At 39.2% G+C, this 27,012-nt stretch overlaps 3 protein-coding genes and 1 long non-coding RNA gene across 9 annotated transcripts in view; 1 reads left to right on the forward strand and 3 right to left on the reverse strand.

Annotated features, from left to right (window-relative positions):
* Window positions 1-7,811, reverse strand: part of LOC147269314 (uncharacterized) — a 328,107-nt gene extending 320,296 nt beyond the window's left edge. For both annotated transcript variants that reach the window (XR_015109772.1, XR_015109773.1), the window contains exon 1: window positions 7,502-7,811. This is a non-coding gene — a long non-coding RNA (uncharacterized LOC147269314). The remainder of the gene's footprint in view (window positions 1-7,501) is intronic.
* A 4,572-nt stretch (window positions 7,812-12,383) lies between these two features.
* calca (calcitonin/calcitonin-related polypeptide, alpha) lies at window positions 12,384-20,503 on the reverse strand. 3 transcript variants are annotated; one of them, XM_086182780.1, is made up of 4 exons: window positions 20,490-20,503; window positions 13,625-13,717; window positions 13,320-13,445; window positions 12,384-12,561 (listed from the first exon to the last, which is right to left on the reverse strand). In XM_086182780.1, exons 2-4 carry the CDS (start codon window positions 13,708-13,710, stop codon window positions 12,384-12,386), a joined length of 390 nt encoding a protein of 129 aa, XP_086038906.1. In that variant the 5' UTR covers window positions 13,711-13,717; window positions 20,490-20,503. The 3 variants fall into 3 exon arrangements, with proteins under 3 accessions (XP_086038906.1, XP_086038895.1, XP_086038886.1); XM_086182769.1 differs by lacking the exon at window positions 20,490-20,503 and having other exon boundaries at window positions 13,625-13,725; XM_086182760.1 differs by lacking the exon at window positions 20,490-20,503 and having other exon boundaries at window positions 12,384-12,600; window positions 13,625-13,710.
* cyp2r1 (cytochrome P450, family 2, subfamily R, polypeptide 1) lies at window positions 19,051-24,962 on the forward strand. Its single transcript, XM_086182750.1, has 5 exons — window positions 19,051-19,403; window positions 19,853-19,994; window positions 20,143-20,775; window positions 20,903-21,232; window positions 21,922-24,962. The coding sequence occupies exons 1-5, from the start codon at window positions 19,071-19,073 to the stop codon at window positions 22,137-22,139; spliced, it is 1,656 nt and encodes a 551-aa protein (XP_086038876.1). The 5' UTR covers window positions 19,051-19,070; the 3' UTR covers window positions 22,140-24,962.
* pde3b (phosphodiesterase 3B) overlaps window positions 23,982-27,012 on the reverse strand; it is a 47,503-nt gene continuing 44,472 nt past the window's right edge. For 2 of the 3 annotated variants that reach the window (XM_086182739.1, XM_086182726.1), the window contains one exon: window positions 23,983-26,984. In XM_086182739.1, coding sequence (XP_086038865.1) covers window positions 26,782-26,984 — 203 coding nt within the window. In that variant the 3' untranslated portion in view covers window positions 23,983-26,781. Of the gene's footprint in view, window positions 26,985-27,012 lie in introns of all 3 variants that reach the window. The other variant, XM_086182731.1, reaches the window with a different exon arrangement.

Here is a 27,012-nt window from a genome sequence, read left to right on the forward strand (position 1 = left end):
AAGGGATAACATCTTAAAAGGCTTGAATGCAAAAGTTAACATTTTCTTTTATTATTTAAGTATGAAAAAACAACAATTTTATCCACAATTCAGGACCAAGTATACAAAAACTATGTAACCACCTGCCTTACATTTATCAGCACATAAAATGGCTGATATACATCGGTTATATATCATAATCGTTATGAAATCCTGATTCTTAGGCTGGACATTAACCCTGGTGTGGCAGAGAAAATGCACTTGAAAGGACCAGGATTCACTGCATTTCATTCACTTCAGTAAAAGAAAGTAGGTACTCTAAAAAGGAACTTAAAGCATTTCTACACGTATAGTTAATTTGCTCAGTCCAAATTAATTGATGAGCTTTTAAATTTGGAACAATTTACCTCCAGTTTTGTTTGTTTTGACACAGTAAAATAAAAGCTATGACATAAACTGATATTATAATCTGCCACATCTAATGAGTGGTTTTGTTCAAAACTACAGACTTTACTATGTAGGTGGGAAGCATCAAGATCACAAGACGTTCATACCACACATGTATCTAATAGGCCTGAGAGGTGGTCTAGGCCCTTATCAAATGGGCTCTAAGTCCTGCCCAAACAAACCACACCAGGAAAACCAAGAGTTCTATTCATTCACTGTAAATGGTTGGGAAATGCTCCTAGTTAAACAGGATTTCTGAAAGTGAGATTCTGGAAAGAGAAAATAAAAGCAAAAACTTTTGTGCACATTTACAAAATTAAAGGTTTCACAAGTTACACAGGTTTAAATTAGATATATTCATATATGAACAAATTAAATTAATTCATACCACCTAATATTAGGGATTTACATTTTCATCTACTGCCATCATCACAACCAAACCAACATTAACTTGTATTATTCTACTTACGGGTCAAATTATGGCCTACACCCATATCACACTGACAAAGAGTACCCTCTGCTGGCCAAAATCTACCACAAATTGGCCTGGTTTTAGCATGGTCAATTTACACAGAATGACCTAAACACAGTAATCAAACTAATGGGACGACTGAAAATGATTCCAACCTTGGTTAATTGGTAGTTGGCAACATTATGTCTGTTTCTACTTGTATTTCAATTTCTTATTCCTGTGTCATGTATTATATGTTGTGAATATATATATCCCTTCTGTACAGCAATACAGGCGAGAGGTAGGTTGGAATAATTCTAGTGTTTGTTTTTGGTGGTCTATTTGTGATTCCACTCAGAATCATTGGAAATCAAATTGTAATCCTGCCAGTACTTCACTCTAGCAAAGACCGTGTTTTGTCAAAGCCTTCGCAACTCTGACTTGCTGCCTACACTGGCCTTCTTGCTACCTAATTTCCATCTTTGCTCTGTTTGAATTGTGATAATCACAAGGTAAATTATCTCACCCATAATACTGAAGCTCATCCCTTCCATCATACTCACTTCCAAAATGCAGATAACTTGGAGAGTTATCCTGCCAAGGTCCAAGTAAGATTTCCCAAAAAAATGAATGAAAATGATAAGAGCGGCTATACATGTTATACATGAGAACAACAGCAATCTCTCCATTCACAGGGTAGACTGATCCCATCACTGAGATGAAAATGAGAGGCAGGACTGCAGCTGATCACATAAAGTAATAAATGGTAATGCAAATGTGTTTCAACAATATGTCAAAATAAAAGTTAGTTTTTCATGCATTTGCTAAACAACCATGAGGCAGATAATTCATCTGATCTAATCTGTAAATCATTAGAGCACACCTGGACACAATGAAATAGCTTAAGATATCAATTGAAATGTAGTGTGTCTGAAATATATGTGTAGTGTAACATTAGCTTACCACCATAAGATAGGATGCCATGCCATCTTGCTGAGCTAGCAAGCCAGTCAGATAATGTATATTGAAGGATGGCTAAAAGCCTCAGCTGTCACTAGCCAACTATCCTGAAAAAGATTTATTTCTCAATTGCCAAAGTTTGTCAAACTAGTTGCATTTCATTTTCACAAAAAAAGGACTGATATTCTAACTATAACTACATCAGCACACCATTGCAACAAAGTCTTTCCATATACCATATCTTTGCAACCTCCATCTCCTCCAGGTATGAGTGCTGTTGTGTGTAGCCTGTAAAAACAGAAATAAAAGGGTGTGTGTTTAGTTTGAGGTTAAAAATCACCCCCCACCCCCATTCAATGAGCCACCTTTACCTAGGCCATCTCCATTCTCTTTGTGTACATGCACATCTTCATCATCCCTATTTTAAGCTGTTTAGCCACATGGTGGCACTGAAATGCCAGAAGCGTTTTGTGGAACCAGTAAGAATAGAAGCATGAGGGACATCCAACTGAACTAGTATGCTGTTGTTTGATATGAGATTGTAAATGCAAAAACAGATGAGGATGTTGAGGGCCAAATAAATTTAAATGCAGAAACAAGGACAAGCAAGTAACACCAGAGGTCCTGTCAGTCCTTCCTCCTGACTAGGACACTGGGATAAAGAAATGAAGTTGGTCCACGGGTTTCACTTGTGGAATTTCTTTGTACATCTGTACAGTAACAAAAGAGACCTACTTATTCAACTTTAAACAGGTAATACATGATAAACAATGAAAGTGGGGAGGCTTAGTCATTTCAGAAAATATCATGGTGCTTCAAAGTATCAAGTGAAAAGTGAGGCCAAAAAGTTGAAGCCTGGAAGGCAGTCAATTGTCACTTCCTTGTTAGCACCACTGTGTTGTGCTTGAGCAAAACCCCATGGTTGCACTGGGCAGCTTCCATTATTTAATCCTTGTGCCTGAGTGTCAACACAAGGGCTGTAATCTCCCAGTTGACTGGTCGATATATTAGTCGATACATTCTGGACTCGACCAAAATTCTGATTGGTCGATTTTTTGCCACGTTAATTTCATCAGGAGGAAAGTACCGAAAGCACCCCGTTTCACAGATAATCTATCTTTGAACACCCCTTGTGTTTGCTATTTTGGACTCGCCCGACCCGCTAGAGACAGACAGACTGAAGAGTACTAGAAGGCCAACGTCTGGTGGTTTGATGAATGTATATCTAATTTTGACGGTTTCACTGAAAGTCAGTCCTCGTCCACCATGTCAAAGACATCTGCAGTGTGGCAGCATTTCATGAAAATAGATAAAGGAAAAAAAGTCGAATGCAAAGTTTGCAAACAACAGTTTGTATATCACAGCTCCACGACAAGCACGATGTATCACCTAGAAACGGTAAGCCAATTTGTCTACCTTAGGTTGCCCCGTCAGTTTTGAGTATATGAACATATCAGAATTGACAGTTTAATGTTTTAGTCTAACAATTGTTTTGTTTTAATTGTAAAAATTCTTTCCCTGGACTTGCCTTTTGTGTTTAAGAGTAAAGTTTTAATTTAAAAGTCTATTTGTGTCTCAGCCGCGATGCTGAGCCTCTCTGTTCAGTCTCGCTCTGTGCGCAGGAAAAATGATAGTGTCGGTCAAGTGTCGGTCAATTATCATAACGTGACAAAAACAATTGTCTAAATATTCCTCAACAGGTTTTGTGCTGATAGTTGACACAGTTTATTTTTCATATATAAAATTAGTCGATTTTTAGTCGAAATTTGAGGGCTTCAGTCAACCAAGAATTTCTTTGGTTGATTGCAGCCCTAGTCAACACTGCAGAATTTAGAAGATCAGGTGAGCAGAACCTTCAAAATCATGCAGGTGATGAGATGGGTAGGGCTGGGTTTCATTCAAATATTTCTGATACTGGTACCAATATCTTAACTTCAGTAATAGTTCCTGAAATGTACTGATTGGAATATCAATTTCATAAAAACATTTTTAACAATAAGAAAATGTATTACACGTTATGGTACAAATCTTAGTTCTTATCTTGCAACTCATTGGATTTTTTTTTTTGATCATCAAATTAGTTTCGCCAAAAATGTGAATCTATTAACCAAATGTGTTGTCTGTTTCAACACTTACGATTTATGTTTTAGCAGCTCTGCATTTTTCCACTCTAAATCTTATATATCACAAATAGTTCCAGTTTAAGCCAACACAACTATTAAAATGATATATAATTTAGTCAACAACAATGTATAAGAGTGCTGAATATCTGTTTGTGTTACCAAGTCATGGTGCCACTCTCAGTCATATTGGATGAGAGGGATCCCACGGTGGAGATCTCTGAGTGAGGATTTGAATGCTGACAGGAAGACATGATTTAATTTTACTATATTGCTAAATGTTCCATTTGAATAAAATGTTGTGTATAAAAAAGCCAGTTCTAATCCTATGCTAAACAAGAAAAGTTAATGCAACTTTAATGGACTCTCACTTTGTCAAACATATGGCCATGAGGTTACAGTGACAGAATCTCATCCCCAAACACCCAGATCTGGCATCTCAAACAGCTCCTCTGAGACCTGGACTAACTCTATAACTGGCCCTCATCTTCTTCATTAGTTGTTTGGAGGGTTATTTTGCACATGGCTACTCACATCCAAGAGCAGCCCCATTCTCCTCTCACTAATCCACTGAGATATGTGTCATCTCTTGTCAATGCTGCATCCACCATAAACACGTTGAAGCTACAAAGCCTGGTGTTATAATATCAGTACGTATTCTGATTTGTTTTCTTTTTTAAAAAGATAAAGTGGAAAGGAAAGAAAGGGACAGAGAAAAGAAAAACTGGGCCATAGTTTGAGAATTATTGATACAAGGGATGTAAAACTGGAGCTGTAGAAAGAAAGACCCATTCAAAACACAACCAAAGATTCAACTTCAAAAAGGGACCTGCAATGGTTTGCTTCAAGGAAACAAAAATAATTTCACACACACACGCTGCAAACCAGCTCCAACCCCTTGCTGAGAAATTAAGCACTTGTGTCAAGAAATTAAAGCTGCACATAGTAGTGACTATGTTTATCCATGTTAACCCTAATGTAAAAAAAAAAAAAAAACTGAGTCAAAACCAGAAATAACACTAAACAACCCAAACTGTGGGCTTGATACAAGATATTAATCAGATACTGATTCAAATAGCTGAATCAGGTATTGGGACAAGGGCCCAATGATCTATTTCTATGTAACTCAGCTGAATGGGAGCCAAATGCTAAAGTTGTCTTCACAGCGAACGAAAAATGAATTGTTCACGCCATTAAATTACACATGAGATCAATGCAAAGACATGAATACAAACTCTGTAGAGTGCTGCATTAATACAGCTCTGTGTGTTTGCCCATGTTGTGATATTAAGGTACTCCACTCTCCAGAGGCACCAGAGTCCAACAACTGGTAGAACAAGCATGTCAATTAGAGAAGGCAGGCAGCCATGAAACTCAGGGTCTGTTACACAGGAAGTCTAGAGAGATAGAGGAAATACCCAGAGGGGCTGTTAGGTCCATAACAAATGCTTTCTGGGGAGACTATTTGTTGAGTATGTTACTGATAAAGTCTCTATGGACAATCAAGTACAAAAGTTTGAATGATGATGGGAATACTGAAGAAGCTCCTTGATACAAAGAGCTTGTCATGCTCTCTTATAACTGTATACACCGACTTGGCTATTGTTCACAATTGCAGCAAAAAATAAAAAACTTTTAAGTAGTAGCTCTCAAATCAGGAACAAACCTCTCAAAAATAATTTTTCTTAAGTTGAAATAGAGTACTTATACAACTGTCAGCCTGACAAAAATATGTAATTTCCAAAACTTAAACTTTCATCTTCAAGACTACAGAGAGGCTACAGTGGTTTGCAGTCTATATGACTACAGCTAATCCTTCCAACACTGCCTTCAGGCAAACACCACTTCCAGAAACCCAGTCACTCAAAGTGGCAAAATAACTGCTGTATACGTGGCTACGAACCATTACAAATGATACAACTCAACAAAGTGTCCAAGCTCAAGCTCCAATACGAGCATGCACAGTGCAACAAGTGCATACATTTTGCATCCCCCCTCTTACATTTAATTTTTTCCCCACTCTGCAAGGAGCAAAGCATAAAACAGCATGTCAGTTTTAGCTCTCAATTATACCTTTATCTGCTAACGTGTCTCTATAGAGTGTTTAGCTCTAATTTTGTAATGATGTAGTTCCAGATAATGGTATCCTATCAGATTAGATTAGATTAGATCAGATAAGAACCTTATTGAATGATGTCAAATTAGCTCTGAAGAAACAGAAATGAAGGAGTAGCAGAGATCAGGAGTCATGGCCCAGACTTCCCTCACAATAAACGAAGCCTCTGACTAAGGCGGCAACGAAGAAGCTCTCTTATTCTACCACTATTTTCCATTCCGTTGCCATTTCTCCTTTCATACACTCAAGTTCTCTTAATCACCAGTTTCACACATCACTTTATTTAACCTGTCATCTCTCTATCTACGTGCTACTCACCCTTACACCTCATTCATCACCTGAATGATATGCACATCTCTGTGAGATTTTAACCCAGATGGTTCATTTACCAGCTGTCGCCTCTGGCCCACCAGAGTCCAGACTCCATCTGATGTTTTAACAGGTATGGATATTATACAGATGCTACATAATAAAACTGTGTGTTTACCAGATATTTTTCTGTAGTAGTCTTAGAAATATTTACATTAATTTTTACTCCATCTGGAGTGACATGGTGGGCACAGTAGATGATCTTTGTGGCAAAGCGTTAACATAACTGATAAGGTGTAGCTTTAACTGTAGAAATATGTAAGAAATTGTACCACTATAACTAAAAAGGTGCATAACTGAACATGTAGGCAAGATTAAAGAAAAAAAAATCATTAACACCAAAAACAGATGGAGGGCAATCCTTAGAGGACATTTTCTTAGTAGCTACTACACTTGCTCCTGAGATATGAGAGGACCTGGGAATGCTGGTAACATGGGTTGGAGTCCTGCTCTCTAGATATTAAATGGGCTCCCCAGACCCTTTTCTACACATATGGGTCACAATGGACTCTTTTTTTTTCTATCCATTCTCCTTTTTCCGGTCTTTATAAAAAGGTGTATGTATGTATATACAAGCAGGTGAATTAAACAGAAAATCTGTGCACACCAATATGTACAGCTATTTGTTTACTTCTGTGTACAAATGTGTTTGTTTTTCTTTTACCGCAAATTTTGTTTCCACCGAGAAACAAAAGTTGTATCAGGTTGTGTACATCTGCTGTACACACACGCATGGCTAGCTCATCACAGTATTATGGGGCTATACAGGGTAGCTTATGCTGACATGGTATTTCTGGAGTCTTAAAAACGGCAGCAACAACAATGAACCCAAACCAAAAACCGTGGCCCGAAACTATGATTCGAACCTAACCAAGGAGTTAGTGAACCGTGCCACCCCTGACCAACAACCCTGAGGAGTCTCGACCATCAACACCAGGCCAAACGGTTCAACGCTGCAAACGCACGCGCTTCTTCTTGACAACTATATACCATGAGCACATTTCCAAATATTGATAAAAAAAAACACTAGAAAAAATGATTAAAAAAAAGCACACGTACCTTCGTGTTACCATAACTGTCAGGGGGTTAATATTCGTTCTCCATAGCCGTGGTTGTACAGTTGCACCTGCCTCTGCAATCAGCGTCGCCACCTCCGCTGGCCCCGCAAAGTGTCGACGACTTCGAGCCAATTCCCCGTCGTGTTGATCCCTCTTTGCTTTAAACGTCCTCTACAGGTCATTTGTTTTTATCTAGGCTGTTAACATTTTTTTTTCATTTGCCAACAATGCTAAACTTAATTTATTCCAGGCAAAGCTATACTTGTGACCAAATTTCGCACAAACAATTAAGGTAGCTTGGTCGCGTGAGTATTGATTTTAACGAACGACAGAGAAGCGGAAGGCCCGCCCCTGTCCTGCCAATCACAGGTTTCTTTTTATTGTCTTGCGGAGACGTTTCTGCGGCCTGTCTGTCCAAGCATGTCCGACCATTTTCTAAACCAATGTAGTGAAGTCATTAATAATTCCATGTTGTATTCCTTTTTTTTTGTCTTTCTATCTGACAATCAATTAACTGTCTGTCTGTCTGTCTATAAGTCTATCTGACCAACTTTAGACCCCTTGATAACACATAATGTTGAGGAACTATCTTATATTTGTCTAGACATTTACTGTTACTGTTCTGTACTCTTTTGCACTTTATTTTCAAAGTCGTTTCCTCTTGTGTCATGTTACTTCACAACTGAATGTATTCCTCCTGAGTTCCTGTCCCTTTTAGTTTATTTAGTAATTTCCTCCTTTCCCATGTTCCTCTTAATCAATGAGCTCCCATCTTGTCTTTGTCCCATCCTCTGTGAAAGTTTCTATGTTTATTCCAATTTGTGTAGTACTTTGTATGTTTATGTATTTTGTTGGTAAGTAATACATTTCTGTTGCTTCACAATCCGGCCTGTTACCTGCTGATTTCTGTATCTGGTGGCTGATAAGCCATGACAAAAAGTGGAGATACACAGTGTTGGATCAAAAAAGGATATAAATTTATTTAAGAAATGAGCTGCAACATAAATGTCTTAAAGGTATGAGGTGTGTAATTCAGTATCATCAGTGTGTCTGTTGATGGATGAGTGGAGAATAGTAAGTGTAGAGTGTTGGATGGAGCAACCTAAACTAATAAATAGGCTGAAGCCAACCAAACAGAAACATGGTGCCATCAGGATCAAGAGAGAAGGAGAAGAAGGGCTGACTGGCCAGGTGCTCCCAGTTAGAGGACTCTGGCTACTAGCAGGATACCTGCAAGACAAACAAAACACACACACCCACACTCACAGCAGGCCCTGCTATGCACAAGGCTGTCACACTGGGCCCATCTGCCACCATCAACATAATGATAAAAGGTTAGGTAATCGTCTTTTGTCTGTTTATTGGTTTTGGCGGTGGTATGTGCTCCACTGAGTTAAAATGTATTGTTTTTTCTTCATTGTCCATTTGCTGGCAAAAAAAGGCCACTCATGCCCACTTTTGTCTCTAATCCAATGGAAAATATATTAGTTTTCTATGTACAGCTTTACTTTGATTATTCAGTATTATCTGTGACATCAATGATCACTGATTAATCTCCAGCAGGCACATGCACACATAGGGGTGTTTGAGCCCGTGTGTGTGTGCGTGTGTGTGTGTGTGTGTGTGTGTGTGTGTGTGTGTGTGTGTGTGTGTGTTTTTAATAACATTAATTAATTATATACTCCTGTTAGGGAATAATGTAAAATAAAAAAAATCAGCGATACTCCATGGTATTCCACCATCCATCCATCCGTTTTCTTCTGCTTATTCCTATTAGGGGTCATGGGGGGGCTGGAGCCTATCCCAGCGCTATGGGTGAGAGGCGGGGTTCACCCTGGACAGGTCACCAGTCCATCACAGGGCCAACACATAGAGACAGACAACCATTCACACTCACAGTCACACCTACAGTCAATTTAGAGTATCAATCAGCCTCGTCCCCTCTTGATGTCTTTGGACTGTGGGAGGAAGCTGGAGTACCAGAGAGAACCCACACAGGAACAGGGAGAACATGGAGACTCACACAGAAAGATCCTGTGCTGGAGCTGGGACTTGAACCCAGAACCTTCTTGCTGTGAGGTGACAGTGCTAACCACTGCACCACTGTGCTGCCTTCTACCCTACCAGTTTTCTTGTAAAACTGTGTTGTTGTGTGTTGATCCGCTTCTCTGGTCGTTGCGGCTTCGCGGTCACAGAGAGAGAGAGGGTGGGCGAGTGAATGAGAGGGAGAGAAGCCGCTGCCCCATGTAAAACTAAGGAGACATGACAGTGGAGCAACTTGAACCTGTGAGTTCTGGTGTAACTCGTCACCGTCCATTTATTCAACCTGCTTAAATATGGGTCGCCTCATGTTTCAGAAAAACGCTCTGTTTTTGGCTAATTTTCAAAATGAAATACACAGTGTTTTCGGCGGATCATAGCCTATTTCCCTCACTTCAGATCTGAAGTAGAGGTCCGAGGTTTAGATAGGCCTATCAAGTTTATTGTGACTTTGCTACTACTGTGTGCGCTAACAAAATAATAATAATAATGATAATAATATGGTGATTTTAGCATTCTGGGGATATATGTATATATCTATATATATATACAGTCCATTTGACTTGTAGGATAGGTGAACTGGTACATAAATGGCCAATTTTGTTATTAGTAAGTTATTATGGAAAGCTATCGGGAGAATAAAAGACACTTTCTCATAAATGTGCCTGAATTTCCATGGGGAAAAAAGTGACTCATTTCAACCAGTAGAGTACAAAATGAGTAGTTATCAGTGAGATAAAGTGTCAATGTATTTTAATTAGTTAACTACTAAAAACTCCAAAGAGTAGAGAAATAGTCTACAATCAAGTTTGGAATGCTCCTATTATGTATTTATAATGAATGTGCCTTTTTTTTTCTCAGCTCAATATGGAAGTGCATGTAACACTCTTTTTTTATCCTGTCATAATGACGAGAACTTTTTTAAAATGCATGGTTCCACAAAATGCAATCAGACGCAAAAGCTTCATGTAGTTAAAATACAATTTAATCCTGCTTAATAGAACATGTAGGATCATCAATGAATTTTTCACACTTGCATTGTGCACTACAATGAGATATGACATTATTCACATCAGGGCACAAGACAGCCACATCATTTGAGGGTTTTGTTGGTAGTGCAGACTTCCTGTCTGACACAAATCTGCTGACAGGTCAGAGGTGCAGTGCAACTACAGGCCAAGACAGACAGATGATCTCATATTATGACCACAATGCAAATACTAGTAATTCCTCTATTTCCAAGTATAGGCTAATGATGAATATCAGCAACTATGTGGTGGTCTGGAAGCAAGACATCAGTCCATGGTAGTGGAAATATTTTCTAAATGATGCTTTTTTTCCAGTTAGTTGATGATGATGCAGTTCTGTCATTTAAAGCCGGCACTCCAACCTAAAAACAAAAACACAAAACAAAAGAGAACAAAGCAATGGTAAAAATTGTTTTGTGATACACAAAATAATACTTTAACTTTTGATAATTTGACAGGAGTGGCACGGTGGTGCAGTGGTCAGCACTGTCGCCTCACAGCAAGAAGGTTCCAGGTTAGAGTCCTGGCTGGAACACGGGATCTTTCTGTGTGGAGTCTGCATGTTCTCCCTGTTCCTGTGTGGGTTCTCTCTGGTACTCCAGCTTCCTCCCACAGTCCAAAGACATCAAGAGGGGACAAGGCTGATTGATCCTCTAAATTGACCGTAGGTGTGACTGTGAGTGTGAATGGTTGTCTGTCTATATGTGTTGGTCCTGTGATGGACTGGTGACCTGTCCAGGGTGAATCCCGCCTCTCACCTGAAGGCTGCTGGGATAGGCTCCAGCCCCCCCCCCCCCCCCAACCCTTAACAGGATAAGAGGTAGAAAGTGGATGGATGGATGGATGGATGGATGGATGGAGTTTGACAGCAACAGTAAGTATGCTTTGTTTCCAACGAGACTAATTTTTACCAAAGGTGACCATTTGATAACTTGTGAATCAAAAGTCAGTGAAAGAAAACTGACATTATTGGGCTGTAAATAAAATTCAGGATATAATCAGGTTTTAAAATGTAGGTTGGCTACAGTTTGTGCAGTCATAACTCAGTTGACTTGCAGGTCACATGGTACTGGGAATGTCTCTATGGACATCTTTGTTTAAGACCAGAGTGCTACTGTACCGCTTAAGTGCTCTTATGCTCACGCGGGGCTGCGTCTCTTCCGTCTGCCAAATGCCTGGGCACCAACGCTAGTGGGAACAAAGTTGCTGTAGCCGAGTCCTCCTGATCGACTCAAGAAGTCAGCAAGGCGGTGGGTCACGCAGGTGGCTGTGTTGCATCCCCTCTTCTGTGCCGTCACATTGCTTATACGAGAGGAAACGACTGTGAGATGCTGATGATATTCAAGATCAAAACTGGCAGGCACATAATGATCCTCTGTGACATCAACTTGCAGCATCAAGTTAATTAACATGGAAATATTCTAATGAGTTGTGTCATGCTTACCTTGGTATTTTTCAGGTTGTATTTTATAAGTATTGTACCCTGCGTATCTTTAGCAAGTAAAGGGGCCTCCTTGTAATTAAGAATAAATAGAAATAAATAAACTTTAAAACATTTAGGCTGCTCTACATTTTATTGTACGAGTGCTAATATATTAACTGATATCAACAGAACACCAAACTGCCTAACTCACATAGGAATTAGAGTGAATTTAAACATTTTAAAAAAGTAGCTTTTCACAATAAAAATGTTCATCCCTTTGAAGTCAGATAAAGAGAATCCACATGCACAGCAGTCTCATGTATGGATATAGTTGGATGGAAAAGCAAAAGTGAAGAAAATGAGTTTTTGTTTTTTTTTAAAAAGTGAGAGTTTTAATTGTATGAGTTTGCGTAGTTTTCATATTGCTCCGATACACTTCTCTTCTTTCCAGGTGTCTCTGCTCCCACGTTGGTGCGGGGAAAGGTTTGTAGTTTGTGAATATCCTGGGATAATTTTCCCAGCACACAAGTGCTTAAGCCGGTGCAGCGCTTGGACATGGGTCTGTCTGGGCTGTTAGAGACAGAGACATGCAGAAACAGCTTACAGTAACTGTGGCATGCATATGAATATGAATATTTACATGCATTACCTTGTTTAATATGTCATGCATTTGCAGGAAAAAAAGAAGTGATTATTTCAAATGCATGCCAACAAATCCATATGGCTTATGAAGATACTGTATGTTATTAGTCATCGACTTCCCATGCTTCAAAATTCCATTTCATTTTCCCAAATGCTTTTAATCATGCATGACCCCTCACATTCAACATCATGCTCTCTTTATATCCCGTACTCCGCAGGGAGACCACTACCTGCACAGTGATATATGGTATTACTGAAACTATGGATGAGTGAGTGCAGTCCATGCCTCATGGAATAATGAATAGATTCCCAAAAAATGTCACTATATACCTGGAGAGATATTAAACATCAGAATTGCAGCTGTTGGACTTCCAAATGAAGGTGTGATCGATAGATAGATAGATAGATAGATAGATAGATAGATAGATAGATAGATAGATAGATAGATAGATAGATAGATAGATAGATAGATAGATAGATAGATAGATAGATAGATAGATAGATAGATAGATAGATGATCGATCGATAGATAGATCGATCGATAGATAGATAGATAGATAGATAGATAGATAGATAGATCTGATAATAAATCTATCATCTGTGCTAAGATTATAACAAACTCTCAGTTATTAATATTAAATACTTAAATACTTCTGAAGAATTAGTACTTAAATTTGAGGTGATACCTGTCTTCATCAGCTGGTTGCTTCTCATCTGAAGTTATCTGCATGAACTCCTTGATAGCTCTCAGTAACCTCTGAGCATCATCATCCGATAGTGTGACGCCATCCCTTATTGAATCCTCACGATTTCTGAGAATGAACATTTGGTTAGATTGATTTCTGTGGTTCTCAACATTGCCTAGTCTGACATAGAGATATTCTGGATTTCTTTTCATATTTACTGAGATTTAAGATAGACTCAAAGTGGTAGGACTGTGTTGATTTTGTAGAAATATTTGTCAGGATTATTCAGCTACTGGAGGAGTCACCTGGAAGGAGCCGCCCGTGAGATGTACATCTGACAAAATATCAGCACATAGGCAAGAAGGAGAGTCCAGAGTCTCAGCATGACCATGATTCCCTGTGAAAACAAGCATACAAATTCCACAAAGGTAATAAAAATTGTTCCAAGAAATTATTTACATACATCAATTTATGACATTTGACATTAATTATCTCTTATCTACTCACCGTGAAATGATAGATTTTCTGGGAATGTAGAAATAAATGGAGGTGTAGATTCACTTGTGAATCTGCTTCCACAGAACAGGGTTTTATATACACTCCCGGTGGGTTCGATGAACAGAGTGAGCAATGATTACTGTCTATAGGCCAGTCCAATGTTTTACCTCAGACTAAGAGCCAATCAGAAGTCCTACCTCACAAAAGCAAGGCAGTGCAAAAAGAAAGAGCAAATCAATGACATCAATGCACATAAGTCTGTTTAATTCATAGAAAAGTGCCAGGTACAAGAACAACTTGTTAAAATGATTTGTAGAAAATTATTTCTTTTAGCGCCGTTTCCCAACGAAGAATGCCGATTACCAAAGATTGATTGAATAATCCAGTTGTTATATGTGTAATTAATGTAGATTTAATTTTCTATCGTTTTTCACAGACATGGATCAAACATTTATACACACAGACACACACACATGAGTTGATTCCTCTACCAATGATGTAAAGCAAATTTTAACAGTCAAAACCGTCATGGAATTTTTCTAGGAGTCATTGATGAACTTATTCCAGAGGGAACCAAAGTGCCTGAAGTGATTGAAGATGCGTTTTTCCTCTACCAAGCTGCTCCAGTTAGATGCCGCTGGTATGAGGTTAATGTAATTACAATTATTTCTGCACTGTCTCTAATCTCTGGCCCTTCTCAGTACCGATTACTTTTATATGATTTGTATAAGGAAGGAGGAAAAAGATTTGTTTATCATATATTCTGAGCAGAAGTCCGTAATGTTCATTTGGTTTCTGGGAGCTAATTACCGGGCTGTTGGTCTCTGGCCATGTTGTGATGTTCCGTATGTAACAATATTGGATGTTGTATCAGCATCCTGCTTCTGAGTTATTTTTTGCATCACAAGAAAACCCATTAATGTAGATGAGCTGGGCCAAAGGGAAAGCATTAGTCCGCCACAGTTTCATATGCACCAGCTATATAAGCTATATACAGCTATATCAGTAAGTGTGCACAGCTGACAAATGTAAGTTTATATGCAGTATTATGTACGGTAATTAATGTTTTAGATGAATGCTAAGCATGAAGATATTAGATAATATATTTACTCCAACTGAAACTCTTGAAATTAAAAACTTCCCATCCATGGACTGATACATCTGGTTTCAGAAAAAAGGGGGAGTTTTTGTAAACAGCATGGTTACACTGAGTCTCCAGCCAAAAACCTTAGTCTACAGCTCCGCGGGAAACACGGCTGACCTGCACCTGGATGCACCACAGACATAACTGCGTGTTAAATTGGGAGCAAAAATGAACCAGTAATTTAGTAAATATCACCCTGAAGAGAAGAAGACTTGGAACTTTGAAATCATGAACTCATTGGGTCTGTTAAGTTTATTTAGCGAGGAAGTCAATGATGAGAGAAGTAATGTAAACAACAGAAGCTCACAGATGTCTGGACATCTACTTGTAAACAGTAGAGTCGCCCCCTACCGACCCTTAGAAAGAATGCAAGTTTAAGGCACTTACCTTTTTTGACAAAATTTGTTCCAGTCTTGAATAAGCGAGTCTTAAATAGTTTTTATAGGTTCAAGAGGGAATAAATCCATTTCCAGATGGCTGGAAACGTCCGAATTAGTCAATAGTCATGAAACCAACCATGTCCTGCAAGTGCCTGAAGTCATCAGTTTCCAAACCAGTCTCTGTACTTTTAATAGGAAGATGGAAGTACAGACATGACATGAAGTGTCCATTAGTTGGAGACCTCCACCTGCTGATGTCCATTAAAACCATGACCAAACTTAAGCTAACATTTAAACACCTGACCAAAAGTTGCAGAGGGATTACACGACCTCTTGATGCTTCTGCATCTGCTATCATGTTCCTGGAAAAGAAAAAAAAAACACACAAAAAAACAGGCTCATTTGTTTTTACCGGGGAATAGCAATAATTTGACTTTCCCCATGCACTCGTTAATTTCTGTCAACCAAATGTTAAATAATTTATCCTAGACCTGTAGTTGTCAAGGGACCCATCTGACCCATCTGTTTTGAGTTCTTCAGCAGGTGTTTATGTGTCTGTCTGTGGAACCATTTGGTCACAAGGTTCAGTCAAGAAACTTTACAGGTGTGCAGCTGGGATCAGAAAAAGTTCAAAGGTGAGTGTTGTATTTACTACTTGTGTAATGATATAATATTGACCACCGAGTACCCATTAAATAATGTAGACATAACCACTCGTGGGTCACAACATCATGTTTGCTTGTGTTCTCCCAGTGAAAGATGTTAATACTGGACTCGTTCTTATGATGAGCCTCTTAACAATAGTGAGACACGTGCGCTACATTGTTATTAACTGATCAACTGCATCAGTATCATGATGTCATTTAATCTGCTGGATGAGCCATAGAGACATATTACTTGCAGAGGATTTGTATGCATCTCCCACTTGAAACAAACTACATCCCACAATGAAGTAACTAACTTTAAAAGATGAAGACTTGTTAATGTGGTATTTTTTTAAAAAAAAAGCAAGAAGATAAAACTAGGCAGTGAAATATTATGAGGCTTTTTCAACATGAAATAAAATCACCATCAATCATCATTTCTGCTGCAAATTCAATTTTCCTGTCAGTCCTTGACACCTCTTCAGTGTCCACATCCAAATCACATGAGCATTTTCTGTTGAAATGCACCCCTGTATTAGGAGCAATGATTCGAGATATATATATATATATATATATATATATTTTTTTTTTTTTTTTTTTTTTAATCATCCTGGTTTGCTCATTTCTGCATCCATGCAGTTTCTAAATAGGGTATCCATGATAACCTACTGGAAACTCATCACAGGTGTTTTGATGAACCCAAGCACTAACTAGATAATGCAACAGTCAGAACACGTTTATCTGATTAAATTTGACAGATGTGTTTAATGTTGCCAGAGAAGCTTTTGAGTCTGGAGATCTGGCAGGAAGTAAAGGAGTAATTTGCAAGAATGTCCTCATTAGGTAGCCCTGACAAATCTCAATGATTGGGAAAGGTCTGTAGAGGCCATTTCAAGCATCCGAGAAAAAAAATCCTGCCAGCTGCCTCAGCAGGAACGTCTGGATAAACAACTTCATAAATAATGAGGAGTGTCATGATGAATTGATCTCATCCCAAAGCGAGGAGCATGGTTTTAAGAAAGTATAACTGGTTTAAAATCACATTAGAGGAAATAAAATACATTTGAATCCATCTTTAAATAAACATATATATTCTCTATTTCCAGAGGAAATGAATAGTAATTATTGTGTACAATCGTGAGTATGATTTTAAGTTCGTCTTGTCATATTTATTTGGCTGCGATTTACTTTTATTTGCCTATGAAAAATAGATTCAATAAGCTGTCTGAACAAGCTCAGCTTTTAGGCGACAAGCTTGAAAAGTTATGCCTGCTTGGAATGCGGTGCATACCTTAACCTTTGACCTCTAAATGTAGTAGTGCTTGACCTAAACCGCGCCCATCCATTTAGAGGTTCAGTGGAACCGCAGTAGCTTACTAGGGCAAAGTTTATTTTTCTCATAACAAAACAAAACTGTGTAACACGTTGGGAGCCCTCAGTTAGCTACACTAGCTCACCATTGAACAATTTAGGACGCCTTTTGCAAGATCATCTGTCATGAGGGTAAAAGAAAAACCAAAAACACCAAAACAAGTGATACTTATTATAGTGTCAAATATATATATACATATATACATATATATATATATATATATATATATATATATATATATATATATGTATACTCATTTACAAATATATTGAAATATATGCTCTGATAAAATATGACAGCCAGGTTTAAAAGTTTAAGTTTTGAATACTTTTGTGTAACTTTGTGAACATAGGTAGCCATATTGTTGATGTAACTGACTATACATATTGTTTGACATGATTAAAAACAACAAACGTTAACAAATAATATTTCCTGCTTTCTGAAATCAGTCACCTGAAACGATCGTAATCTACATTAACCGGAAATGTGTAGTTTGTTATCAGACTTATATAACTAACGTAGAGGTTCTGAATCAATGATCCTCAGTCCATAACTATGTTTATTGGCTTTCCAGCTGGCGGATTCCAGGAGAGATTATTTACTTGTAATCTGTAACAAATTTTTCAAAGATAATCTAAGGAAATGTGGTTTTGGATGTCCTGGTTGATGTTTATTTTAACCTGCCAGAAATACACATACACGTGTTCACCATTTTACTTGCTAAATATGGCACATTTGATCCTAAACCCAGGTCTAATATTCTGGTCCCATTCATGAGAGGAACAGAATTTCATCCCTTTTCATCAGTGAGAACAAATGAAGAGCATGTGCTGCTTGTTGAAAGGGGATCGTAAGCTCACCGGGGGGACGTTACCAGTCACTGAGGTGCTACAACCAGAGAAGAAATCTAAAATGTATAATCAAGCCCAGTGAAATGTGGGCCAATAGTCCCACTAGAATACATCACATAGAATCCAAGCTGCTTGTTGATCACTATTATGTATTATAATTTCAAATAGCTGAATATCAACCAACCACTGCGTTACTTTAATACAATAACACATTTCAATATCGTCACCTTCTTCAAATAACAGCCGAAGTCATATGGTGTGCAATGTTGAACTTGTGACAGAGCTCACTGAACAGGCTGATGCTCTACAAACCAATCAGCTGCCTAAAGTTGTATTTTTGAGCGTAATTCTGCATAAAAACAATCATTACAGTGTGATATATATATTGATATATACATTTGTATGTTGCTCTCTACAATCTTGTTTGCATTTGTTGTTTTTTTTAGCTGTATCAAAAAACTACTTTCTCTCAAAAACCAGCATTAAACAGCATGAAGCTTATTCATAGAAACAGCTAATCAAATATAATCTTGTAATTATTCCATGAACCTCTCTGATAGGAAGCGCATATTCTGGGGGCATGTCTACATCATTGCCCTGAAACAATAGGTGGCAACGGCTCATTCCACCACAGTCCCTCTTATAATTTATCATTCAAATCATATTTAATCCCTTTTGAAGTCATGAGCTTCGTGCTCGTGTTCTCTTGAGCGCAACAGTCACAATTGCAATAAAAGCAGCCAAATCGTAATCCCAAATAGCCGCCAAACCAAATGATCCGGATTATTGATCAAGAGCAGAGCAAAGTTCAGGAACAGCTGACTTTCCGTCCAATCTTAGCCTGAGAGGCGGGGGATAGAAAATGTGCAAGATGATACATAGGTTCTCCAGTTCCTCTGAGGAGAGGTCGAAGTCAGCAGACGAGGGCTGGTCGTGCAGGGAGAGCATTTTGGGAAAGATGGTTTCAATTAAATCGGCGTCTCTGGTGCCGATATCCTACACACAAGCGTTGCTCGCTGCGGGATGCCTGACTGTCGTTCTCCTCGTTGTCCTGCTGGTCCGGCAGCTTGTGAAGCAGAGGAGACCCCCGGGGTTCCCCCCTGGACCCTCTCCCATCCCGGTGATAGGGAACATTCTGTCTCTGGTCACCGAACCGCACGTCTTCCTTAAGAAGCAGAGTGAAGTTCATGGACAGGTAATCACGCGTGCACACACACACACACACACACACACACACACACACACACACACACACACACACACACACACACACACACACACACACACACTGGAAATAGAACAAAAGAGACTCACCCAAGCGTTCACTGGTGAGAAGCACTTGCCTGGAGGAAAATTTCTGTCAAATCAGTCTCCCAAAAATGTAATGCTCCTCCCTAACAAACACACACAGACACACACACGCACACGCACACACACACGCACGCACACGCACGCACACACACACACACACCTGTTTGACAGCTTTTGTGTTTGATCCTTCATAATGTCAATAAGATATGAAAAGCAAAGCTCCTGAGAGTAGTGCTCACAAGCAATATGTAATAAACTTGTGGTCCAAAAGTTCCTTGACAGAATTTGCAAAGAACAAAAGTTCATTGCTCGTGTTGCATGTGCATCTTCTAGATTTTCAGTCTGGACCTGGGAGGCATCATGACTGTGGTATTAAATGGATATGACTGTGTAAGGGAATGCCTTTACCATCAGAGTGAAGTGTTTGCTGATCGCCCATCATTGCCTTTATTCAAGAAAATGACAAACATGGGTGGTAAGATGCTGGAAAAGGATTGTAATGCATTCTTGCTTGCAACAGTATCTTAACAAAAGAGCTTAAGCCTTAATAATGAAGGATTTCATTGCTAGCATCACAGAATATACATAATTAGACTTCTCTGTTTTTCTCCTTTTATCCGAAGGACTTCTCAATTGTAAATATGGCAAAGGTTGGATTGAACATCGTAAACTGGCGTGCAACTCTTTCCGCTACTTCGGCAGTGGCCTGAGATTGTTCGAGAGGAAAATCTCAGAGGAGTGCATGTTTTTCGTTGATGCCATCGACAAGCACAAAGGAAAACCCTTCAACCCCAAACACTTGGTGACCAACGCAGTGTCCAACATCACCAACCTGATCATTTTTGGACAGCGTTTCACTTACGATGACCGCAACTTCCAGCACATGATTGAGATATTCAGTGAGAACGTGGAGCTAGCTGTGAGTGGCTGGGCCTTCCTCTATAATGCCTTCCCCTGGATCGAGTATATCCCCTTTGGAAAACACCAGAAACTCTTCCGAAATGCTTCTGAGGTTTACGACTTCCTACTGCAGGTTATAAAGGGGTTTTCTCGAGGCAGGGTGCCGCATCTACCTCGACACTATGTTGATGCCTACTTGGATGAGTTGGAGCAGAATGCTAGAGACCCCACTTCTTCTTTTTCCTATGAGAACCTCATCTATTCAGTGGGTGAGCTCATCATTGCAGGCACAGAGACCACGACAAACACCCTACGCTGGGCCATGCTGTACATGGCCCTCTACCCCAACATACAAGGTCAGTTAAAGAGACATCTAGTCAAGACTTCAGTTTCGATATCCTCACTCTGCAGACTGCAAATGTTTAAGAGATAGTGGTTCTAATCATTAATAATACCTGATGGTGTTTGTTTTCTGCTTTAAAGAGAGGGTGCACCGAGAGATCGACCGTGTGCTGGCTAACGGACGGGCACCCACCTTGGAAGACAAACAGAAGATGCCCTACGTAGAAGCTGTCCTGCATGAGGTCCTGCGCTTCTGCAACATTGTTCCACTGGGTATCTTCCGCGCCACCTCCCAGGATGCAAAAGTCAATGGTTACACGATTCCCAAAGGCACTATGGTGATCACAAACCTGTACTCAGTGCACTTTGATGAGAAATACTGGAACGATCCAGGCGTTTTCTCACCGCAGAGGTTTCTGGACAGCAATGGCAACTTTGTGAGACGTGAAGCCTTCCTGCCGTTCTCTCTGGGTTAGTTCCTTTCCAATGTTTTCACTCCTGAATAAAATCATTGTCATTCAAATCCTGAATGAAGTGGTTATCTTATATGTCCACATGTTTTTAGTTCACAAAATTCATAAACAAAAGTATTAAATTGGGAAACACAATTTAAACTCATACACAGCAGTATGTTGCCAGCTAATGGAGATCCCAGAGTCAAATACTACCAAACCAACAGTCCAATACGCTTGCTGTTTGCTAGATTTTGGCCTATTTTCCCCTTAAAAATGAATTAAAAAACAACCCACATGTACCCCAAATACACCCAGTTAAGACCCGTACTTAAACCCCAAGCCTACAAGAGCCGAGGTAATAACATAAATATTGAAGAGAGCTTTGTTATTAAGAATAGAGCAATAACAATTTATTCTTCCAAGAAAAAAAACAAACTACATTTATCTCATTATGAACAAATTTATAATGTCTTTTAGAGCCTGCACTTATGTTCATGTTCCCATGGAGTTCCTGTTCCCATGAATTCTTTATCAAAGAGCAGGCCTATAATCCAAGAAGTCCTTTGTATCTCACATATTTGTAGCCACCAACACCCACTATCCTCAAGTGAAGCTTTGTTCATCATCTGTTCAGCTAATATTCCCACACGTCTTCCTCAGCCAACTGTTGCGAAAGCTTAAACTCGACTCTTCTTCTTTTATCAGGCAGGCGTCACTGTCTGGGTGAGCAACTGGCCAGGATGGAAATGTTCCTCTTTTTTACCACTTTGCTCCAGAGGTTTCATCTTCAGTTCCCACCGCGAACTGTTCCCACTGTGACTCCTAAACTGGGCATGACCTTGCAGCCAAAGCCTTACTCCATCTGTGCTGTCCGCAGGCAGCAAAAAGCTCCCTGCTCTGGAGACACTCCTCACAACAAGTAAGGCATGCAGGCATTTACGACAAGCTCCATCGACTGTCCAAGTCACAGATCTCTGCTTTGCAAAGACACGATGCAGATGCCAAAAGCTGTGTCATTCTGGTGTGTCGTGGTGCTTTCCAGTAAAGGACACCCAGTGTTGAATGCTGTTCTCTGTGCATGGACACGTGATGCAGTTTACTCACTTGATATGAAATTCTTTTACTGAGCAATATGCACGTTTGCACAATACTTTTTGCTTCAGGGGAGAAGACACGACTCGGTGCTTAAAGGACATCCAGAAACAAGTGTGTTATTGATTCAGTTTCCTGTATCTCAGAGTAGTTCTGAGCCCAGGGCATGAAATGTCTATGAACCTCGGTGCAGAGGAGACGGGTTAGAAATATGTCAATGATTGATACTAAGTACACACCCATGATGGTTCATAGCCCTTCCTTCTCAGGACCGCGTTGGGTCAAATGACCCCTCCGATTTGTACCTGAGAGGTAAAATGAGACTTTCCAAGAAAGTTCGGTACAGTTTTGTTGGAGCTGGACACGGGCCAAACTTGACGTCATCTGGACAGACTCTGACACCATCTGCAGGGAAAACGCTCCATGGAAAATCTTTCTCTTTGAAAGCAAATACAACCCTGGTGGATTTCGTGAAACTGACTGTGCAGCACTGGTTTCTACTAAATGGTGCTTCTCAGTATTAATGAAGTACTTCTTTTACGTGTCATCAACTTTTTTTGTTTTTTTTTTTAGTACTGTAGTATTTTTGTGTTCATAAAGTATTTGTTTAACTATTAAAAATCGACTCTTTCTTTATTTGATTTTGCTTATTAATACCTTTTATGTTGCCGTCACTTTTTATGGATTAGTTCATTTAAAACTTGAATAATTATTCATTGGATAAATAACTATATAACTATTCTATGCCAGTCCATAAAATCCAAGACTACTGATTAATTGACTAATAGCTTATTATGAATAACATAGTAGCAGGTATAGACACGTTCTGTATTTACCTTAGCACTTCTTTCCTCAGTGAAATATTATGTACTTCGAATGCTGTGACCATGGGAAATGAATGGATAGCGTTTTCTCTTCCATTTCTCAACACTTAAACCTACGTTAAGTGATAATTTGTCACATTTGTTGATAAGTGGAACACCACATTGTCATGCTGTTACCTTGATGTGATGAGTGCATGCAGGACAACTATTCAGAAATAAGCATTCATTTGCAAGAATATCTGTCCTTTAGATCTTTTGTTCTCCACCACAGCTCCCATCTGCCCCTCCTTGTTTGCCAGCTTTTTCACCTTTTCTGTCTGTGTTTAACTTGCAGTGTCTGAAAATCAGCCTCTAATTCAGGGTTGTTGTTTTTTTTTTGTTAACGCCAAACTATTATTACCTGTGCCAAGGACTTCATGTGATCACTGGAATGTTGTTTGTTTGCAAATCTCAAATACTGATGGGTGCATTCTGATGAAATTTGCTGGAAAGATGCTGCAATATCACAATGTTTAGAGGTGATCTGGATCAAATTGGAGATCCTGGATTCTGAGGACTGTTTCTTTATTAAAATATGAAAAATAATTTCCTGGACATGTAGATGAATTTTGATAAAATTCCTTCATGTGAAACTGAATCCAGAAATGATTGTATTCTGGATTTGTGCGGAAGATCTTTCTTCTACTGTTACATCTACGATGTCATGCCCTATATTTCTGGAAATTCTGAACTCATTTCGATGACATTCATGGAGGCCATGTATTTCAATTAGAGCATTAATTATTAAACTCCCAGAGACGGTATTCATCATGATCTGGATCAGTGAACAGGAAGGCTTAGGAAAACCTCTGAATGTGGACTCCAATATGGACTCGGTGAAGGTTTATACCAGATGTCTCGCTTGTATACACCAGTCCTCAAATGAGCCGTCAGCATGCAGAATTAGAAACAAATCTCATCGTGTTTGAGGTGGAAAAGACCGAGAATGTGTTCCACAATCCCACACAGACACACGAGCGCTAATAAAAATCAATGAGAACTGTTCATTCTTGAGGGATGGTGTTTTATGACAGCTATAAATAACAACAAAAATCAGTTGCCCCTCCCCACAATGCAGGTAAGGGTGAATGGTTACATTAGACAAACGTACGTATATCGATGCTACATAAGGGTAACAACCATTCATAGATGTACTTATGGCACAATCATCAGAGGACACTGTGGTTTCAACGACTGCGCAGTGAGAAGCCAACAACTTTTACAACTTAATGAGCAGGAATACGTCGGGTCGGGAGCTACCAAGGCTTAATAATCCAGCATGGGTTCACATGACTAAACTGACAAGAGCTGTCAGAATGTGTGTGTGTGTGTGTGTGTGTGTGTGTGTATAAGGGGAAGGGGAGGACTCAAGGTCTTTCTCTAGCATGAACAGTACTGGAGCCCGGAGATATTCATCAATCAGTGTATCACAGTTCACAAACTACTGTATGTAGGTCAAGTTTGGCACTAGTTGGGTCGACTAAGACAACCGTGACAGAGATAATGAAGTGGTTATGATAGAGAACAGGGAGCAGTGAGAAATCAAAACGCCACAGTTCCAAGCTTGTAAATACAAGTCGGTAAAAACTCTGAAAACACAATGGCGATAACAGGATCTCAATGTACAATATGTCAGCTGTGTGTAGAAAACTGATGCATTCCATTGATTATTTAAAAAATATATATTTATGCACATACTCTTTTGTACAGCGGCTGAACACTTGTTTTGTATTAAAATGAGCACATATGTGTTGTTGTTTTTCTAATATGTCTATAAATATTACTATCTGAATTCGACACTGCTTACTTCACGTTTTTCTCCAGCAGAGATTATGATCTAATAAGGTGAAAGCTGGGCAACAATTCTACCTTCCCTTTCATAAAACATCTTATTTTAGTGGAATGCCAAGAGTTTTTCGAGACAAAAATAGAGTATGGATCCCTTTTTAACACAACGGCCAAGTAAAGGGTTTGAAAATCAAACTTAGAGAGAGATATGCGAGCTTTTATTTCATCTAAATATCAGCGTCTGCTGGCTGACTGAAAACATTTAGACATTGTCCTGTCTCTTTAAAAACAACGCTGAGAGCACTGAATTTAAAAAAGTTACCTAATAAACTGTTACAGAACAGCAAACTTGGACAATGTGTTGTGGCTGCAGGAGAGACATTTGCAGTCTGCTGACAATCAAGATAAGCGTTTCTCCAGTGAGGTTGTAAAAAGGTTACGCAAACAGTGTATGAAGGGCCAAGAGACAGCATATACTGTATGCTCCTCTATCACAGAGGATTTCAATTGCATGAATTTGTAGTCAAGTTGTTCATTAAGAGATTACAAACTACTTCTGGATTTGTTTCTTTTTTCTTCAAAAGTGTATTCAAAATTAATGACATTAATTCTTGCAAAATAATTATTCAACTTTGCATGAATCCTGAGTAACTTTTAAAAAATACTTAATCAAAAAGGAAAATGAGAGAATCCATTCATTGCAAAAAGCACTCCTGATCTGAATGCAACATATTAAAACACCAGGACATTTCACTGATTAGAAACCTGAAAAGGACACACAAACATACACACAAATTACATACTAAAATAATTAAAAATGTGCTCTGTCTCCCTACTCATTCTCTCTATCACATTCCTCCAAAAAGTATTCACACACTCAAAACACAACAAAGCAAGGAGAGTTAAAATGAACCAAAAAAAAAAAAAATACAGGTGGTACACATGAATAATAGCATCCAAAATGATGCAGATATAATGCTATTAATCAGTCAACATTTCAATATAATGTCTCTGTGACTGAGTCTGATACAGTGTTTCGTGTCGCCAGCAAGGAGAGAGAACTACACAAGCCTAGGCTCTGGGCCAATATGGACTCAGTAAAGGTTCAGACAGGCACATCTGATATATATATATCTATATAGCTATATATATATCTATATATCTATATATAGATAGATATATATATATATGTATATATACAATTCAAAAATATACCTGACATTGAGGCTGAAAGAGTCTCAGTCTCATCTTTCATGTCTTATGAACTGTTCACTTTGGTAAAGGGTGTAAATCACTTCATGATGTCGCTTGCGTCGTTATTATTCCTCTACCTTCCAATATTAAATAGATAGGATTTGTTTTGTACCTAAGGGAGGAGTTAAGCACTTTGCATTCAAGGCAGTATCACAGCCAGGTTACCATGGAGGGCAAGTTCATGCTGGGCCCCGTCCGTACTCTTCTTCTGCACCATCCTCCTCAGCTCGGGTGCTTCTTCTGGCTGCACTTGACTCTCATGGGGTGAAAGTGCATAGGAGTTGGGCTCCCACTGTTGCAGCAAGGATCCGCTCACAGTAGTAAGGCCTTTTTTTTCTCCAAAAATAATGTGACTGCTAAAGCATCTGAGTGTCTGCACAGTGAATCTTTCAATGTGTGTGAGCAAAGTGTCATTTATGTGCATTTGATAACTCTGTGTGTGTGTGTGTGTGTGTGTGTGTGTGTGCTGTATATGTTTTATGTCAGTGAAAGGCAGCTGCCCAAGGGACTTCTGCTGCCTCCCTCTCTCTCTTTTCCACACATCTGCGTTCATTCCTTTGCCTCTGTGCTACTGACGCTCCTCCCCCTCCTCCTCCTCCTGGATGACCTGGATGTCATCTGACGGGGACGTGGGCAGGCTGTCCGGCGGCGGCTGTTTGCTGATCTCTTTGCTTTTCTCCTCCTCCTCAATGATCTTCTTCCACACTTTGTGGTTCTCGGTCAGATGCTGCATGATGCTGCAGAACAACTGCCGGCGTCTCTTCCTTCTTTCTGCAATAAGAACAAAAAAAACAAACAT

Source organism: Aulostomus chinensis, chromosome 2, assembly GCF_037954235.1.
Source record: "Aulostomus chinensis isolate RoL2024-O1b breed Wild chromosome 2, RoL_Achi_v1.0, whole genome shotgun sequence".
In the NCBI taxonomy this organism is placed as follows: domain Eukaryota; kingdom Metazoa; phylum Chordata; class Actinopteri; order Syngnathiformes; family Aulostomidae; genus Aulostomus; species Aulostomus chinensis.